Below are 16,531 nucleotides of genomic sequence, written 5' to 3'. Positions count from 1 at the left end.
TAGGCCCACTGCAGCTGTCACAGAGGGATCACAAGGACAAGGGAGCTCCAAGGCTGAATCATGACTATCCAGCTCTGCAGAGCCAGCAAAGGCCTTCCAGGGCCAGCAACTCCCTTCTCCCCTCCAGTCCCAACTCTGACCCACCAAAGGGACACTCACAGAAACCCCCATGTCCTCTTTAATCTGTCCATGCTCCAAGATGCCAAACAGAAATGAACATAACCTCATCTGGAGCCAAATCCCACTGAGCCCAGCACACAGTGGGAGAAGCGAGTGCCCCCCTCCTTTTCCCCCATGGCCTTCATGGGCATCCTACCAGCTCCACAGGCCACCAACACGGCAGATACACAGCCACCACAGGCCCTCCTCCCACCAGCCTCAGTGCTGTGGGAGGTGACACTGCCCCCACTGTCCCCTTTGCTCCTGGGGAGCCAAACAGGAGGCAACGTTAGCTGAAAAAGATCTCCCTGACATATTTCAGGACGTCGTCCTCAGAGTCCTCCCAGCCTGTCCTCTCTGCGTTGGCACCAGCACCAGCGTCAGGAGGGGATGGGAGAGCCAGACTGTGGTCGCCGCTTCCCCCCGTGCTGGCTGTGCTTCCAGGAGCCGCGTTTGGTGTTGCCTGGAGCTCCTGCTCCTCTTCGCTCCTGGACCGGGCCTTCTCCTCACCTTCCTCGCACTGTAGATTCCAACCAAAAGGAAAAAAAAAACAGACCCGGCTGTGCGCGACTTCACCCCGGGAGCACCGCAAGGGGTAGGGGAGCAGCCCACCATCCCCGCGGGACACCCCTCGCCAGTCCCCAGGTCCGCGGTGGAGGCTGGTTTTGTCCACAGGGCCCGCCGGGGCGGCCGGGGGGCAAAAGCAGCTGCGCCGGCGCCGGCGGCCTCCGGGAAGAGGAGGAGGCGACCGGGAAACCCGGGCGGCGCTCGGCAGCGCCTCCAGACCCGCCTCCCGGAGAGGGGCCGCCAGGGAGCCGGGGGCGACAGCGCTCCCTGCCCGCGCCCCGGAGCCCTCCCGGCCGCGCTGGTACGGCCAGGGCCGCGTCCCCACCCCCGGGGGTCCGGGCTCACCTCGGCCAGGACCGCCAGGGCCACGTCCACCAGCTCCGCCTCGTTCATGCAGTACACCACCGCCGCCGCCCTGCGTGCCGCACGGGGAGCCGCTCAGCGCGGGCAGGGCAGGGCACGGCCGGGCAGGGCCTCGCCCGCCCGCCCGCCCGCCGCCCCCGCCGCGCTACCTGGGCCCTGCCTTCGCCTGCCGCCGCCCGGCCTTGGGGGCCGGGGCCGCCGCCGCCGCCGCCGCCCGCTCGTCCCCTGCCGCCCCCATCCAGGCCGGGAGGAGCCGCCGCCGCGCGCCCGCCGCCATCCCCCGCGCGGCAGCAGCGCGGGAGAAGCGGGGCGGTGCGGCCCCGGGAGCCGCCCCCTCCCCCCGCAGCGGGAAGCCGAGGGCTCCCCCCGCCGCCGCCGGTGCCGCTGGGGCGGCTTTCTGCCGTCACCCCAAGCCCTCTTCCTCGCCAAGCCGTGAGCGCAGGCGAGCAACAAACCCACCCCAACCCCCACAGACCCAAGTCGGGACAGAGCCCGGTGCTCGACCAGGCGGGGAGGGAGCAATGCCGGCAGGCAGCCAGCCAGGGAGGCCGCGCAGGCGGGCTTGGTCTCTGGGGAAAGCGCGGGAGCTGGGAGGGTCAGGCAGATGCAGCGGGCTGGCGCCCGGGCAGACGCCGCTCCCGCCGCATCAGCGCAGAGGCGGGACAGAGCGAAGCTCCGCTGCGCGCTCAACCGTTTGCCGGCAGCCCCGTCCGCGACCACCGCTGCCGCGCTGCACCCCAGAACCGCGCCCGGCGCACAGAAGGACGCAGCCTTAAATATTCTAAGAAGGGCGCAAGCCGGCCTCTCAAACAGCAGCTGTGCACACGGCACGTTTTCGAAGGCGTTTCCCGGCCACTCGACCTCTGCCCCGCGGGCGCCCTGACAGCAGAGGCAGAGCCCGCCCGCCTCTGTTACAGGGGCCGGCGTCATCCCGCCCCCCCCGTCACGCCCTCTGTGACGCTCCGAGCGCGCTCGCCGCTGCCGCTCTTAGGCCGCCCCCTGCAGCCACCGGCGCTCAGTGCTGTCGCCGCCGCGGCGGGACCGGCAGCGCGTCTCTGGCTGGGAGCGTCGAGGGCTGGGAGCCCCGGCCGCCGCTCGGGGCTCGGCTCTCGGCTCTCCCCGCTCTCTCCCCCTCCCCGCCGGGCACCTCCTGCGGCTGCTCGCCGCGGGGCGGGCCGTGCCCTCGTCCCCGCCGCAGCATGCAGAGGCTCATCGGACTCCTCAGGAGGGTGCGGGAGCGGCCGCCGTCCGGCAGCGCTTCCGCGCCCTGCGCCGTCGAGACCCCCGACCTCCAGGAGAAGGGCCGGGGCGGGCTGCACAGCGCGGCCGCCAGCGGTGACCTGGCCCAGCTGCAGCGGCACTGGTGGTGGAAGAGACTCCGCATCAACAAGCGGGATGCGAAGAAGCAGTAAGGGGCGGGCAGTGCCCGCAGCAAAGCCTTCACCCACCCCGGCTGGAAGAGCCGGCAAAGCCCAGCACGGTCGCAGGCGCCTTCGGAGCAGGGCCGGCTCCACAGCGCTGGCCTTACCGGACGCCTGCCCAAGCTGGGACAGGCGGTGGTGGATGCTCCGCTCCGCTCCGCTCTGCCCTGCTCTGCTCTGCCAGCCTGGTCCCTGTAGTGAATCTTCTGTGGTGCCTAAAGCTCAGCAGGCCTTTGTCCAAGCAGAGACGGCTCCTTTCCTGTTGCCAGACCGAGGGGCTTGCTTGAGCAGGACACGGGTTCACAGAAAGACGGCACAGCCTTCCCGTTGCTGTTAGAAATCCCATCCCCTTTGTCTCTGGGACATGTCTGGCACGGGCTGATCAGGGGAAAACCCAGGGGCTTGCGCCGACTCCACAGTCTCCCTAGACTTACGTAGCCTCCACAGACTCCAGGCTGCCAAGAGGTGGTCTCCTTTGCTGCGCTTGGGTGGCTGGGCAGTCCTGCTGGGGGCACGGATCGGTGCCTGGGCACAGGACTCTGGTTGTGCAAGTTCATTGACACAGCTGAGGAAATGCCTCCTGAGTCAACAGAGGTGCTGGGGACTGTTCCTAGCCGGCCACAGGCTTTGGGTGTGCAACTGCTGCCGCCAGCTCTGGAACAAGAAAGCTTGCTTTTGGCTTGCTTTTTGCCAGTTGAGGCTTGTGGCCCTATGCGGCGGGTACCACAGCCTGAAACGATGTCTCCAGCTGCCTGTCTGTGTTAACTGAATATATTTAATTTCTAGGACGCCTCTGCATCTTGCTTGTGCGAACGGCCATACAGATGTCGTTCGATTTCTAGCAGGAAAGAAGTGCCAGCTAAACCCTCGTGACAATTGTAAGAAATCACCGCTGATGAAGGTATGGGGAATACGTTATGCTGTTGCATGTTGGGCTTATTGGTTACGCACTGAGCGACACGTACCTTGCACAGTTCTTTATGTAAGCCTGCGTAGAAGTAGGTATGTTGTAGTCAGCACGGAAGGGGCATATGTTGCCTAATCTTTGAAGACGCTCATACGTTCCAGTGTTGGGAACATGCGGGAGTTCTGACAGAGAGAAACGTAGATGTTGGAAGTTACTCCTCCTTTGTGTCTGGTTTCCAGGCAGTAGAGTGCCAGCACAAAGACTGTGCGGCTATTCTGCTGGAGCACGGTGCCAACGCTGACCTCAGAGGTGCTGGTGGCAACACTGCCCTTCACCTGGCTACCATCATGCGTAGCAAATCTCTAGTGGAGCTGTTACTTGAGCACAATGCCCATGTTGATGCTCAGAATAAGGTAAGCTTGGACTTTGGGTAAGGCTCCTCTTCCCAAAGCGCGCTTGACTTTTCTGTGTTATTGTAAGGGAGATGATTTCTCCTTTCAGTTGGGATACACTCCGCTTGCTGTTGCCATCACCGAGCACTGTGAAGAGATGGTCGAGTTCCTTCTTCAAAAAGGAGCTGATGTGCATGCTCAAGATAACCTTAAAAGGTGAAGGGTTTGTCTGAAGTGCATGTGGGACTCCTTAGCATTGTTCAAGTTGGATTGATGGGAGGCATAGGAATGAGCTTTGAAAAAGAACCAGGAGCTGCCCAGATGGAGCTCCTTCTGTGTGACTTGTGAAAGCAGACGCATGCTCGGCTGCTCTCTTACCTCAGGGGACAATTTCTGCACTGAGGACTGCAAGAAAGTATTGGCTGTGGTGCCGCACACACGTACACCCCCTTGAGTCTGCTCTGGGCAGGTGGTTGGCCTGGAGGCCTCCTGACGTCCCACCAACCTGAATTCTCCAACGCGTCCACGAGTTTGGCTGTGCTTGCCCTCTGCCCGTAGGAGAGGGGAAATTAATTGTTTGGGGAGCAAAGAGGGACTGAAGTAATGGCAATGCAATATCCGCAGAAGCTGATGTATTTCCTGTCATCTCTTGGATTCTTTAGGACCACTCTTACGGTTGCTGTTTGTGCTGGAGATAAGAATGTAATACGACTTCTTCTTCAGCATGGTGCTGATCTTTCTCATGAAGACATTTTTGCCTCCACGCCTATGTGTTATGCCAGTGTGTCTGCAAATGCTGAGTAAGTGTTTTACATCCTCATTAGAGCAGTTGCATTGTCAGAATGTCTGTGCTGATGTATGGCCCTTTTTGGTAACATCACCAGGGTTTAATGAGGTATTGAGACCTTTGTTGAAGCTGGGCTCAGTGATGTCTTCTGATGCATCTCTTTGTGTGTCAAGAGTGGATTTGGAAGTTGAGGAAAACTTCCCCCCACAGTTCTCTCCAAGAATTCACCTGTGTGCTGCCAAGCTCCACGCAACTCAACTGACTAGCAACTACCTGCCTTTTGTTTCAGAGAGGATCTAACTGATACCCCCTGAGTTAAACTCTTCAGCAGTTTTCTTCCTCTCATGGGTAGCTTTGCACCCCTGGCCGTTCCTTTCCTAAGGTGGCTACGTGTGCTTAACAGCTAGGCTGAAGGAAACAGCCCTCTTTCCTAGTGATGGTAGCCCACTGATGGGTGAATGAACTGCATTATGCCTACAAGCATGCCTTGTCTGGCCATAAACAACTGCCTGTGACCGGATCTCGACTTCATTTCTTCTCCCCCTGCCCCTTCTGTCAGCCTCTATGGATGGGAAGCAGGAGAGAAGGGTGCCTGGGTAAACTGTGGAGTAAAAACCCCTTTAAGGAATAGAGCATGTTTGAGGACTGCTCTAGCAAAGCAAGATGTTCATTCCTTCCCTCCAGGCTTCTGGCACAGTATCAATGTTGTGCTAATGCACCATTCTGCATAGCAGCCTTGGTCTGGAGCACGTTTTTAGTATTTTCTTTTCTTGTTTGTTTGGGGTTTTTTGTTTTCTTTTTAGTTCTGCTTATGAAGCAAACCTGAAAGTGGTCTCTCTCCGGAGCCCCAACCGACCCTCTGCCAGGGTTGTTAGAAGATAACACCTATGCAATGTAGTTAACCCCTGCACTGCTTGGAATGCAACTGCAATCTTGGTTGGCCTCTTGATATCCCACTTAGAAGCTCTCTAAACTCTCAGGTCCTCAGACTAACCATGGGAATTTCTGAAGCCCTTCCAAGTCAGGACTGGGGTTCAGCAGACGTCACCCCAGCTTGACATGAGGAGTTGCTACAGCATTAGTGTAGTGTCCCGCTGAGGTAGAAGCCTGGTAGTTAGATGTCATTCTGCCAGGGGGCTTGTTAATCTCGCTGGCCCTCAAAATGGGGAGGAACTTTATCACACGAGACTGTAGTCAGCAGGGATGAGTTACTTGAAAGATGAAGAATAGGCATCTGTAGCGTGAACATGCCTATAGTGAGTATTATAGTCTCCACTACTCCAGTGGTGCAGTAAGGGGCGGGGGGGTGGGGTTACCCTTTACCAGCTGGCTATGAATATGGTAGGGTGGCTCAGGAATGGCTGTTGCTCTTCCAGTAGAGAGTGTATGCAAGTGTGTGGGTATTTTTACCGAATGCATTTCCTTCCTTTCTGTATATAGTATTCCTAAACAACTGGAGGAATACATGGGCTGTGAAAGGATGGGAGAACGTTCTGCAGGAGGCCCACAAGGCCCAGCAGTACTTGACAGCTCTTGCTCTGGGACAACTGCTGACTTTCCCTTGGGCACACCTGCACTGACTAGAGCAGGTAGGATCCTTCACCGTGGAGGAGGTGATGAAGACAAATCACTGTGGCCTGTAGAAGAATGATAAATTGTCGTCTTGATGCAGAGACGGGAAAAGGCAGAGTGAAATAAGCAGTCACAGCAGCATCACGCTTCTTACCTCCTTTGTAGGTGTCTTGCCAGCGGCAGGAGCAGAACAAGAGGAAGATGATGACTCCCCTTTTGATTCTGAGGTAGAATCACAGAATCATAGAATCATTTAGGTTGGAAAAGACCCTTAAGATCATCGAGTCCAACTGTAAAGCTAACACTGCCAAGTCCAGCCCTAGACTGTGTGCCTAAGCACCACATATACTCATCTTCTGAATACCTCCAGGGATGGTGACTCAACCACTTCCCTGGGCAGCCTGTTCCAGTGCTTGATAACCCTTTCAGTCAAGAAATTTTTCCTCATATCCAGTGTAAACCTGCCCTGGCGCAACTTGAGGCCGTTTCTGCTCGTCCTATTGCCTGCTACTTGGGAGAAGAGACCAACACCCACCTCGCTACAACCTCCTTTCAGCAGGTAGTTGCAGAGAGCCATAAGCTCTCCCGTCAGCCTCCTTTCCCCCAGCCTAAACAACTCCAGTTCCCTCAGCTGCTCCTCACAGGACTTGTTCTTAGACCCTTCACCAGCTTTGTTGCTCTTCTTTGGACGCGCGCCAGCCCCTCAATGTCTTTCTGCTAGTGAGGGGCCCAAAACTGAACGCAGTAGTCGAGGTGCGGCCTCACCAGTGCTGAGTACAGAGGGACAATCACTTCCCGAGTTCCACTGGCCCCACTATTTCTGATACAAGCCAGGATGCTATTGGCCTTCTTGGTCACCTGGGCACACTGCCAGCTCATATTCAGCTGCCTCCTGACCAACACCCCCAGGGCATTTCCCGCCAGGCAGCTTTCCAGCTGCTCTTCCCCTTCTCTGAAGGAGGCAGTGGGGCCCCACGGGGCTTGCTTGCTTTTGGGCTCGTTTCCCTCTACTGCTGCCTCTGCCACACGCTCATAACTGGGACCTTGACGTGCCGGTGCTGCAGGCAAGCTGTTCAGTTAGGACTGGGACACGGTGAGGTCAAGCTAATGACCCGAGTCTCCTCGCAGCTGGCCTTTGAGCTGGATTTCTAGTGTCGGATTGAAGCAGTAAAGCTTCCCGCTGGTTACAGTCCTCTGAAATCCTAGAAGGCTGGCGCTGTGAGGATTGCTGGTTTTCCGCCACACAGCTCTCTTCTCTCAATGCAGTCAGTATCAAATGGTTGCCTGTAGGACCTACAGTCTAGACACTTAGCTGCTTCTGCCTAGGTCTTCTCTATCTTGGGCAGGTGTACTTCAGCCCCTTTTGAAAGCCCTGCTCAACAGAGATGCCTAACACGCTGGCCGTGTTTGCCCTTTTCGTTCTTGCCGTCACCTGATGCCACATTACATGGGCTGGCTGAAGCGGGAGCTTTGTGCGTGGAAACGGGTCAAGGAGGAGCCTGTGCCCGTTCTCACATGTATCTTTTAAATTACGCAGACGGATTCTGAAGGTCCCAGGAAAGTGTGGGCCAGCGTGAAGCTTCCAGCTGCACGTGGACACGGAGTGTGCGCGCAGTCCGTTGCAGAGGAGCGCAGCAATGGTAATTTCCTGACGAACTAAATGGTTACCTTTGTAAGCTTCTCTGGAGTGAAGCAGATGGGGAAAAGCAGAGGGAAATAACCAGTCACGGCAGCATCATGCTTCTTACCTCCTTTGTAGGTGTCTTGCCAGCGGCAGGAGCAGAACAAGAGGAAGATGATGACTCCCCTTTTGATTCTGAGGTAGAATCATAGAATCATTTAGGTTGGAAAAGACCCTTAAGATCATCGAGTCCAACTGTAAAGCTAACACTGCCAAGTCCAGCCCTAAACCGTGTCCCTAAGCACCACATATACTCATCTTCTGAATACCTCCAGGGATGGTGACTCAATAACCCTTTCATTCAAGAAATTTTTCCTCATATCCAGTGTAAACCTGCCCTGGCGCAACTTGAGGCCGTTTCTGCTCGTCCTATTGCCTGCTACTTGGGAGAAGAGACCAACACCCACCTCGCTACAACCTCCTTTCAGCAGGTAGTTGCAGAGAGCCATAAGCTCTCCCGTCAGCCTCCTTTTCTCCAGCCTAAACAACTCCAGTTCCCTCAGCTGCTCCTCACAGGACTTGTTCTTAGACCCTTCACCAGCTTCGTTGCTCTTCTTTGGACGCACCCCAGCCCCTCAATGTCTTTCTGCTAGTGAGGGGCCCAAAACTGAACACAGTAGTTGAGGTGCGGCCTCACCAGTGCTGAGTACAGAGGGACAATCACTTCCCAAGTCCCACTGGCCCCACTATTTCTGATACAAGCCAGGATGCTATTGGCCTTCTTGGCCACCTGGGCACACTGCCAGCTCATATTCAGCTGCCTCTCGACCAACACCCTGAGGTCCTTTTCCACCAGGCAGCTTTCCAGCCACTCTTCCCCTTCTCTGAAGGAGGCAGTGGGGCCCCACGGGGCTCGCTTGCTTTTGGGCTCGTTTCCCTCTACTGCTGCCTCTGCCACACGCTCATAACTGGGACCCTGATGTGCCTGTGCTGCAGGCAAGGTGCTCAGATCATCTAGTCCAACCCCCTGCTGTGGGCAGGGACATCTTCCACTACATCAGATTGGTTAAAGCTCTGTCCAACCTGACTTTGAACAGTTCCAGCGATAGGGAATCCACAACTTCTCTGGGCAACCTGGACCAGTACCCCACCACCCTCCTTGCAAAAAATTTTTTCCTCGTGACCAATGTAAATCTCCGCTCTTTTAGTTTAAAATCATTGCCCCTTGTCCTGTCACTACAGGCCTTGGTAAAAAGTCTTTCTTCATCTTTCGATGTTGTAAGGCTGCAATAAAGTCTGCCCACATCCTGTTCTTCCCCAGGCTGAACAACCCCAATTCTCTCAGCCTTTCTTCACGGGAGAGGTATACGTGGCCTCTGATCATTTTTGTGGCCCTCCTCTGGACCCTCTCTAACACGTCCATGCCTTCCTGTCCTGGTGTTGGCGACCCCAGAGCTGGATCCAGTACTCCAGATGGAGTCTCACGAGAGCAGAGTAGAAGGGGAGAATCGCCTCCCTTGACCTGCTGGCCACCCTGAAGACCCACCTAATGATAGAATCCCATCAGTCAAAGCATCTCTCATGTTGTCATCTGCTTACTGATTTCTCCACGCTCATGGAACACCCTTTCTTTAGAGATGGGTCAGGCAGCTGCAGCAGGAGCTTGCTGATGCTCTCAAAAAGAACTCCCTGGCAGAAGCTTCACTTGAAGCTAAGAAGCGCTACAGCAGGCACCTGCAGGAACAGAAACTGCAGTTGCAGAAGGAACTGGACAGGTCTAAAGCTAAGGTATGGAGAAAGCCTCTCTCTTGGCAGGGGCCCAGGCCTTTTTTGTAGCAGACCAGAGCGGCGAACTGATCCTTTCTTGGGGGTTTTGTGTAACCCAGGGTGGTTCAGTGTGTGGCTAGCTGTGATGAGGGGGCTGGGAAGGAACAGCACTGCTGCCTTTGGTGCCTGCCTGTTTGCACCGCTTGAAGTAACAGCGGAGGGCTGCGCTAACGTGGTCTTAGTACACTAGAGAACTTTGCAGCAGGAGTAGATTGAGTGACATGTAAGTGACTCGCCTTGTTTTATAAGCCTGGCGACTACAATTAGAAAGGTCACTAACGGTGAAGTCCCTTTGTCCTTAATTGGAGAAGGGTGTGTGTATTCCTTTCAAAAAGCTGCTTCTCAGGTTTCACAGAGCACGTGTATTTGCTTCTTCTCTTGGTTTTGGCAAAGCGGAGTGTGTGCTGACAGAGAAAGAGTAGGCACACTGGAGTGTTGCGCTGGTGCTTTTTTGTATTCCCTCATCACATCATCATTGTTATGGAGTTGCAAAGTCACTTTAGGAGCAGGAGGAGCTTCTAACCGTGTTGGAGTAGCCAACAAGTGGCTACAAAGAGTGTTTGGAGTCCTTGAGAGAGGAGGAGGAGTGTTGTGGCAGCGTTTAGGAAACGCTGTAGGAAATCAGTGTAGACGTAGGAGAGGGGCCAGTATAAAAGATGAAGAAGTAACATGGGTTTTGAAAGTCGACGTGAGAGTCAAAGCAGTCCACTCCTTTTTATCAAACCTAAGCTGACTCTACTGGGGATTCTTGTTGTGGTTTGACAGCTGCAGGAAGTGAAAGAACAGTGCATCCGGAGTGAGTGTCGTGCCAAGTCCCTGAAGAACGCCATAAAGAATAAGGAGAGGGAACTAACAACTTCCAGGAACCTGCAGGGCCTTCTGGTCGCATCTTCCGGAACTGCGGCTATCCCAGAGCTGGAAGAACGCATGCAACGGTAAGGAACTAACACAGTGGAGGAAGGCTTTGCTTTCTGCAATGGTGTGAAAACAACAGGACGGTCTTCTTGCATCCCAGCGAGATCATAATACACGATTTTCAAAGATGCTTTTGTTTTAGATGAGGTTCTTTCACACTCTTCTTTTGGGATTTGTGCTCTTGTGGACTTCTGTGATAAGGCCTGTACTTCCTTTCTAGGCTCCAAGTTGGAAAGGCCAGGCTGGAAGCCACAGCCCAGCAACAAGCCAAGACCATTGAAGCCCTTCAGAAAGACCTGCAAGCCTCTGCCTCAGTAAGCTAGTCAGAGCCTTCCCTTTTCATCAGCTACAGAGCCTCGTTCCGTATTCAGGCGGGGAGATTTTAAGATGAGGTTTTCCTGGAGAGCCTGGGAGAGATCAGTTCCTCTGTTCCACTGACTATAGGCTGCTCTGAAAGTGCTGCTGGCCCATTCCCCAGCTTTCTGGCTTTAAGAGTTGTCCCATGAGACAACAGCAAGTCCTACTTAACGCCATCTTTGTTAAGGAGTTGACAGTAATGCACTGGCTTAAGTATTTTCTGCTTTAGACCAGTCGTGAGGTTGAGACCTCAGGCAGCACTTCAGTCAGTCATGCAGTAGAGCGATTTGGAACCTTCGGTTGTGGAGCTTCCGCGGGCTCTGGTGGTGCTGAGCGCATCATCCTGAAGGCCTGACTGGCATCATCAGACTGCGACAGGAATTCCTCAGTTGCCTGTACTCTCGTCACCTTCCTGGTTTAGTGACTATGGATTCCTTGGCCCGAAGGTGTGAGTCCATAATGCAACGAGAAGACCTCCAAAGACAAAAATCCGCAACTAATAAGGGAACAACACCTCCATAGGCAGCATTTTGTGTGCTGGGTGGCGTTGTGGGGCAGGCAGACACTGTGTTGTACTGATGCCGGCAAGAGAAGAAGAAAGGCCATGAGGTGTGACCTTCAGTTGGGAAAGGCCTAGCGTGACTTCTTTTTTCTTCTTTTAATGCTGCCGTAGGCTCATAAGGGCCTGGAGGACTTGATAACTGGCCTTCAGACAACACGGACTGCAAAGGAACACCAACATCAGCAGGTATATGAACAGCTTCTGGGAATGACTGGTTTTAGTCTTTGAATTTCTTGTGGGCAGGTAATTTATGAAAAGATCAGGTAGGCTGTGGGGAACCCCCCAGGTTTTTGGGCAGGGCACCCTCAGGGGAAGTCTATACGTTTCCTCATTCCCTTGGTGCTGCTGCATTTTGAATCGCTTGGTGGACAATTTGCGGGCACTTGCGTTCATCAGCAGCACAATTCCTTTGATGGGTAGGCTGTGTGCTGTGGACAGGAGAGAGATTCTGTGGTTGAGAGGTGCGAGAGGAGACCGGACTTGGGAGATCTCCGTTATCCTCTTTGTGGAGAACGCTGTCTGCACGTTCTGCATATGGATCCTGTTCCTGTGTTCTCTGTGTGATGTATCTTTTCTATTTTGGAAGTCTGGGCGTGCAAGCAAGGAAGTGAAGAAGCTGGCCGAGATGAAATGCCGATCAGAAGCGCTTCTGGACGAAATGCAGAGAAGAAACCTCGCACAGGAGGAAGAACGTAGCAGGCATGGCTTTTTAGTGCTTTAAAGAAATATCACGTTGAGCAGAAGTCAAGCTTTACTGAACTCTAATGTAAAAGCATGTACATAACTGTTTGTGAGCAAATTCAAGCCTCGCGTTCAGTCTTGCAAGATGCTTCTGTGCACAAGCCTATGGTTTTAAAAAGCTACAAAAGGCCTTGCAAATGCAGGCTGGGCGCAGTTCTCCCGGGAGGGAAGGAAGTCTTTTCTTCCCCTCTTCAGGTAAACCTTGGGCCCTCCCAGTGATGTGTGGCGCTGGATTGCTGGCTGTTCTCAGTAATTCCTGGCCTGTCAAGCACGTTACAGACAAAGCAAGCCATGGCTGTGCTGCTTATGTAAGAGTATGTGAAAAAGGCTGACTGTTGCTTTGCTTCACGCTTTCCTAACTAACTTGCTGTGCAGGTTGAAGATGCTTCTGGAGGGGTGTCGGACAAAGCTGATGGCATATGCAGGAAGAAAGAGAGAGTCCCAGCTCGGTTTCCAGGGAGAGATGAAGAACAGCTGTTCTGAGGTGACCAACCAAGTTGCTAAACTAGGCAGAAAGGTGAGCTCTGGTTTGTTTGGTGGATTTGAGGTGATTATTTTTTTCTGCTGGAACCTGTATGATTCTTTTCCTATCCTTTTTTTCCATGTTGCCAATTATCTGTTGGCTGTATTTTGCAATTGATTGACTTCTCTTGAGCCTCCTGCTGCTGTTGTAGCAGCAGATGATGATGATGATGATGATGTTGATGAACACAGATGTAGTTATCATGACGGGTAGAAACCATGAGCCAGGAGTCCCAGCAGGGCTGCTGAGGTCAATGGCCTCCCCCACCAGGACACAGTCCCAGGGGCCCTGAGTGAGAAGACCCGAGCTGGTCACCTTGTCAGCAGGTGACAAATGCAATCTCGATGGCCCCCCTCCTTACGGATTTCCACAGAAGTGAGTAACTTTAGAGCTCTCTCTTTGAGTTCCTTTTGTTTTGCCACCTACAAGTTGGTGACATTTCCCAACAGCTGGAGATGCAGTCAAAAAAAATGCATGCAGCAGGCAAGATAAAACCAGGACCTGCGAGAAAAGTTGTCCGCTCTGCGTGGGACTCAGGAAGAACCAGGGCAGAACCAGGGCTTAACCTCAGAAGTCGTTGGGAGACTAGCATGGTGGGTCACAGCCAAATACAGCAGTCTAAAAGAGAGATGGGAGAAAGAGCTGGACAAGAAATACGGCAAAAACCGCAAGAAGTTGATCCGTATCTCCATGTAACGCAATTTTCCCCATGTGTCTGTAGCCCATAGGCTGTAACTTTGTTCTTGACACGTTTGAGTGCTTGGTTTTCACTCTCTGGATCTGTGCCTTAGTGCTGTACTTCCAGGATCCACTTTCCAGGGCCACCTTTGGCCCAGCCTGCTGTAAAAGTAACACACAGCCATTTTCTTTCCCCAGTCACAGCTGAACCTCCAACACGGTGAGCGATGAGAAGATGCTAGAGCAGAGGAAGGGCCAGTGCCAGAAAACAGAGTGCTCACAGGGAGATGAATGAAGCCTGGAAACCTTTGCCTTCCACCTTGTGCAGCCACTACCCTGCATCTCATTCCAAGTGTTCTGTTGCAGCTTGGTATTTAATCAACCGTGTCATCTAGGATGTGTCTTCGTTTTGCTGCACAATTGGAGCGCTTCAGACCTAGCAGGGTTGGATGAGGAGAGTCCTATTTTTGAAGGCTCACTCAGGCTCTCTTCCTATGCAGGCAGTTAGCACGTTTCTCTCTGCCCTTGCTCTGAATGAAAATCAGTCCTGCAGACATCTCCGAGAGGGAGCTCACATCTGTGTCCTTTTCCTCTGGGGCGCCTTGAACCATGATTGTGCTCAGGTCAGCGACTAGTGCTGAGCTACTGCTAATAATCAGTTACCAGACTCTTCCTGCCTTTTTAGAGCAATCCTCCCGGTGGTCTGGGCAGAAGGTGGTGGGCAAGCTTCTGGTAGACATGGAAGCTTTGCAAATCCCACGTGGATCTGACTGACTTGTAGCCCGCCGAGGGGAAAGGGGTGAAGAAGCGGGCACCAGCTGGAACAGGGGGAATCCCACCTCAACCTCAGGAAAAGCCTTTTCTCTTGTGAGGGTGGTGAGAGACCAGTGTCACGGAGCAGCGCAGGCACGCTGCTCCCTCGGGGATGGGGAGCCAAAGAGGGTCCCACGGCCAGCAGGGCAGGGCCCAGCCTTGGCCTACGTGAGGCGGGGGAGCAGGGCTGCCCCGGGGCAGGCAGCCGAGAGCCCAGAGGGACAAACAAGTGCCTGGTGAGGCGGCAGCTCTGAGGGCAAGCCAGGAAGTCGGGCCAGGCCAGGCTGGGGTTCAGGCCCAGTGGTGGCAAGCAGGGTCAGATACAGCCCAGTCATGGCCAGGCAGGGCCACAGGGAGGTCAAGGGCAGGCCAGGAAGGCAGCCTGTGGGCTGGGGTCTGGAGCAGTGAGGTGCATGGCCAGGCACAGCTGAGACGGAGCTGGAGACAGGGACACCGTGACAGAGCTCAGGCAGGGCCTGGAGGCCTCGGCCCATGCCTCAGTGGGCCTCCTGGGCCCATGGGCTAGAGGCCCCAGCTCAGCCTGCTGGTGGCTTATTTGTGCCACAGAGAGGCTCTGGAGTCTGCATGCTTGGAGATGCTCCAGACTGGACGTGGCCCTGGGCTACCCACCCTGGCTGACCCTGCTTTAAGCAGGACGGGGACAGACAACAAGGACGAGGCAAGGCCCCTTCCAGCCTCAATGATGCTGTGCTTTCAAGGCACAAATGTCTCCAGCGGTCTGGAAATTTCACGCTGCAGGCCCAGTTTTATTCTGCTAGACCTCCTGCCTGCTTTAATGAGCCTTTTGCCCTAGTCTGACCTCATCTTAGCTGTAACTGTAGTCTTCCTTAGGCTACATGCAACAGACAAAACAACTGCAGACTGTATCCAACATCTCCAGGCACAAAGACGGCAACAACCTTCTCAGACACCAAGTCATGTTGTGAGGTGTGATGCCACCAGTGAAGAATGGCCATAGAGTTAGCCAGGCGAATCTTGATTTCCAACCCCAGGTCATGAGGAAAGAGCCTTTGGGGACTTCTCCACCTCCCCAGCCAGCAGTTCCTCATCTCTTCTGTGCCCCTTCAGGAAAGCCACGGAGGAAGCACCCTAGAAGCATTGGGGTGCCACCTCTGTGTGGCAGGGCCAAGTCATGCCATGCCAGGAGGGTGGAAATGAGGGCTACTGCAGAAAGAAATGAGTCTCCCTCTCTCCCTCAGCTGAAACAGTATGGCACCTGGGTACACTGCTGGCTCATATTCAGCTGCCTCTCGACCAACACCCCCAGGGCATTTCCCGCCAGGCAGCTTTCCAGCCACTCTTCCCCTTCTCTGAAGGAGGCAGTGGGGCCCCACAGGGCTCGCTTGCTTTTGGGCTCATTTCCCTCTACTGCTGCTTCCGCCACACGCTCGTAACTGGGACCCTGACGTGCCGGTGCTGTAGGCAAGCTGTTCAGATCAGGTAGTCCAACCCCCTGCCGTGGGTGGGGACATCTTCCACTAGATCAGGTTGCTTAAAACCCCATCCAACCTGACTTCGAACACTTCCAGAGATGGGCCATCCACAGCTTCTCTGGGCAACCTGGCCCAGTGTCCCACCACCCTTGTCACAAAAAATGTGAAGAACCATCACGCTCCAGGTCTGGCTGGGCAGCAGTGGAAGCTGCCAGCCATGGAGGTCCACCTGGTGCAGTCCTCATCTCTTCAAACCCAAGGAGATAGCTAGCTAGGCATTACAACTTTGACAAGCCACTCTTCACAAATACGCCAAAGCACACGTGGCAAAAACAGACCAAAATAATGTTTCACCTTCTCTCCAAGCAATCACCCTTCACATTAGCGAATGTTAATGGATGTCCGGGCTCTAAAACCAAAATGGCCTTTGGAAGATACCAAAGGTATCTTCAAACAGTAAATTGGACCTGTTCTTCACATAATTGAGAATGAGAGCTCTGCCAAGGAACAACAGTACTACAAACTCCCAGTAACAGCCAAGGACATAAGCATCAGTAAGCTCCGTGGTGATGTATAAGCAGATGAAATCTGGCTGCTTAGCAGTCCATTCAAAGACTATGCAATACCCAAGCACAGCACTTGCCCTGATGTTGGGGGGGTGCAGGGGGAGAGACAGCCCCAGTCACAGAGAGCACTATACAGGACCAGACTGGTTCTGGCCCTCCCTCCTCCTATCCGCCATCAGGTAGCTTCTGAACTCCAACACAAGAATTTCAAAAAGTCTGGCTCGTGATCTCTCCTCTAGTTGGTAGCAGGTATCACAAAGGAACACAATACATCCAAAGGAACACAATACATCCAAAGGAACACAA

General features: G+C 54.3%; 2 protein-coding genes across 8 annotated transcripts; one reads left to right on the top strand and one right to left on the bottom strand.

Moving 5' to 3' along the window:
- Positions 1-158: 158 nt before the first annotated feature.
- Positions 159-1,500, bottom strand: CYREN (cell cycle regulator of NHEJ). 2 transcript variants are annotated; one of them, XM_075498368.1, is made up of 3 exons: positions 1,239-1,486; positions 1,072-1,141; positions 159-679 (listed from the first exon to the last, which is right to left on the bottom strand). In XM_075498368.1, the coding sequence occupies exons 1-3, from the start codon at positions 1,364-1,366 to the stop codon at positions 449-451; spliced, it is 429 nt and encodes a 142-aa protein (XP_075354483.1). In that variant the 5' UTR covers positions 1,367-1,486; the 3' UTR covers positions 159-448. The 2 variants fall into 2 exon arrangements, with proteins under 2 accessions (XP_075354483.1, XP_075354473.1); XM_075498358.1 differs by having other exon boundaries at positions 159-1,141; positions 1,239-1,500.
- A 558-nt stretch (positions 1,501-2,058) lies between these two features.
- Positions 2,059-13,789, top strand: LOC142408164 (uncharacterized). Of its 6 annotated transcripts, none has more exons than XM_075498314.1 (17): positions 2,059-2,497; positions 3,297-3,411; positions 3,657-3,830; positions 3,919-4,025; positions 4,472-4,609; positions 6,037-6,185; positions 6,334-6,395; positions 7,706-7,808; positions 7,928-7,989; positions 9,425-9,577; positions 10,382-10,551; positions 10,752-10,845; positions 11,562-11,636; positions 12,037-12,149; positions 12,567-12,708; positions 13,164-13,307; positions 13,591-13,789. In XM_075498314.1, the coding sequence occupies exons 1-17, from the start codon at positions 2,289-2,291 to the stop codon at positions 13,621-13,623; spliced, it is 2,043 nt and encodes a 680-aa protein (XP_075354429.1). In that variant the 5' UTR covers positions 2,059-2,288; the 3' UTR covers positions 13,624-13,789. The 6 variants fall into 6 exon arrangements, with proteins under 6 accessions (XP_075354429.1, XP_075354454.1, XP_075354445.1 ...); XM_075498339.1 differs by lacking the exon at positions 13,164-13,307 and adding an exon at positions 13,041-13,089; XM_075498330.1 differs by lacking the exon at positions 13,164-13,307 and adding an exon at positions 13,038-13,089.
- The last annotated feature ends 2,742 nt before the right edge of the window (positions 13,790-16,531 follow it).

Source organism: Mycteria americana, chromosome 1 (assembly GCF_035582795.1).
Source record: "Mycteria americana isolate JAX WOST 10 ecotype Jacksonville Zoo and Gardens chromosome 1, USCA_MyAme_1.0, whole genome shotgun sequence".
NCBI lineage: Eukaryota > Metazoa > Chordata > Aves > Ciconiiformes > Ciconiidae > Mycteria > Mycteria americana.
This window is presented reverse-complemented; position numbering and strand designations above follow the sequence as displayed.